The 1205-nt window shown below is 66.1% G+C and overlaps 1 protein-coding gene across 1 annotated transcript; it reads right to left on the bottom strand.

Annotated features, from left to right (window-relative positions):
• Positions 1-51: 51 nt before the first annotated feature.
• AURANDRAFT_69435 (hypothetical protein) lies at positions 52-389 on the bottom strand (the record flags this gene model as incomplete). The annotated part of the gene is made up of 1 exon (XM_009045204.1): positions 52-389. A coding segment is annotated over one exon (338 nt), but the record flags the coding sequence as incomplete, so codon positions are not given.
• Between the last annotated feature and the right edge of the window lie 816 nt (positions 390-1205).

Below are 1205 nucleotides of genomic sequence, written 5' to 3' on the forward strand. Positions count from 1 at the left end.
GCTTGTCGATCATGCCCAGGATTCTTCTTGAAGTAGGTGAAGCGCTCGGACGTCTCGTCGGGGCTCGAGTAGGTCGTCGAGAAGTCCTCCTGGAACTTACTGAAGAGCGCGGCGACGTCGTCGTCGCCGAGGTCGCCGTAGACGACGGCCTTCTTGTCCGTCATGTTCCACGTCGATTGGACCTTGTGGGCGTGCACCTTGACGGGGCTCGGCGTGTCGCTGTTGTCGTCGGGCCGCTCGCCGGCCAGGGCCGCGAGCTGGGTGCCCGCGCTCGACACGGCCTCGCCCAGCGAGCCGAACTGCGACCGGTAGCCGAGCACGGCGACGGCGGCGACCGAGAGGCCCGCGAGGGCCGCCCGGCGCAGGGCCACCTTCTTGGGGGGCGCCATAGCTGCCCAAGATGTGCGGCCTCGAACTGCGGCACCATCATCCTAGCCGATCCGCATCGTGCAGTGGAAGGCAGGCCTGTCCAAGGGGATATAAATCTAGATGGGGTGGCAGGCGAAACGCGAGGTCCTCGTACTACTCGGGGCCGCCGCTAGCGTTTTCTTTCTTCTTCCACGCCGCAGCGCGCGGGCTGAGTGCAACGATGGCGGGTCGCGCGGCGCGGCGCGGCTGCGGAACCCTTCGACGGGGCGGGGCAGCGAATTTGGGCTGCTGAGATCATTGCGTTGGCTCGCGAGCGCGACGGTTGTTCGGCGGCGGGACGAGAGGGCGGCGGTGTGAGTCGAGTGTGCGATATTTTCTTGTCCTTAGAGGTTGGAGGCGCCCTATGGGTACCCGCGGGGGGCTCGAAACCTTCAGGACACACTTTTCCCACGATCTCAGAGCCTGCGCAGCCCCGGCGCCGACGGTGTCGCAACACAGTTTCTCGGGCAGCGTGCGGGCATTCGAGGTCGAGAACTTTTCGTGTCCTGAGATGCTCGAGCCCATCCATAGGTACCAACGAAGGGCTCTGCAGCGCCAGCAGACGGTCCACGACCATCATCATCGCGAACACGTCCAAGAGCTGCCCCAAAACCCCCTTCCTCGCGTGGCGCCAAACCGGACACGGTGCCCTCCAGCGCGCCTCGGTTTCCTTCCACCGGACCCGAACCGCCCGGACGCGTAAGTCTTGTCGCGGGCGCCTTCGCGGGGGAGCGAATACCGCTGCGGTCCGTCTGGGGCCGCGTCGACGACGGCGGCGTCGAAAAGTCCCCGGCCAA

Source organism: Aureococcus anophagefferens (assembly GCF_000186865.1).
Source record: "Aureococcus anophagefferens unplaced genomic scaffold AURANscaffold_1779, whole genome shotgun sequence".
NCBI lineage: Eukaryota > Pelagophyceae > Pelagomonadales > Pelagomonadaceae > Aureococcus > Aureococcus anophagefferens.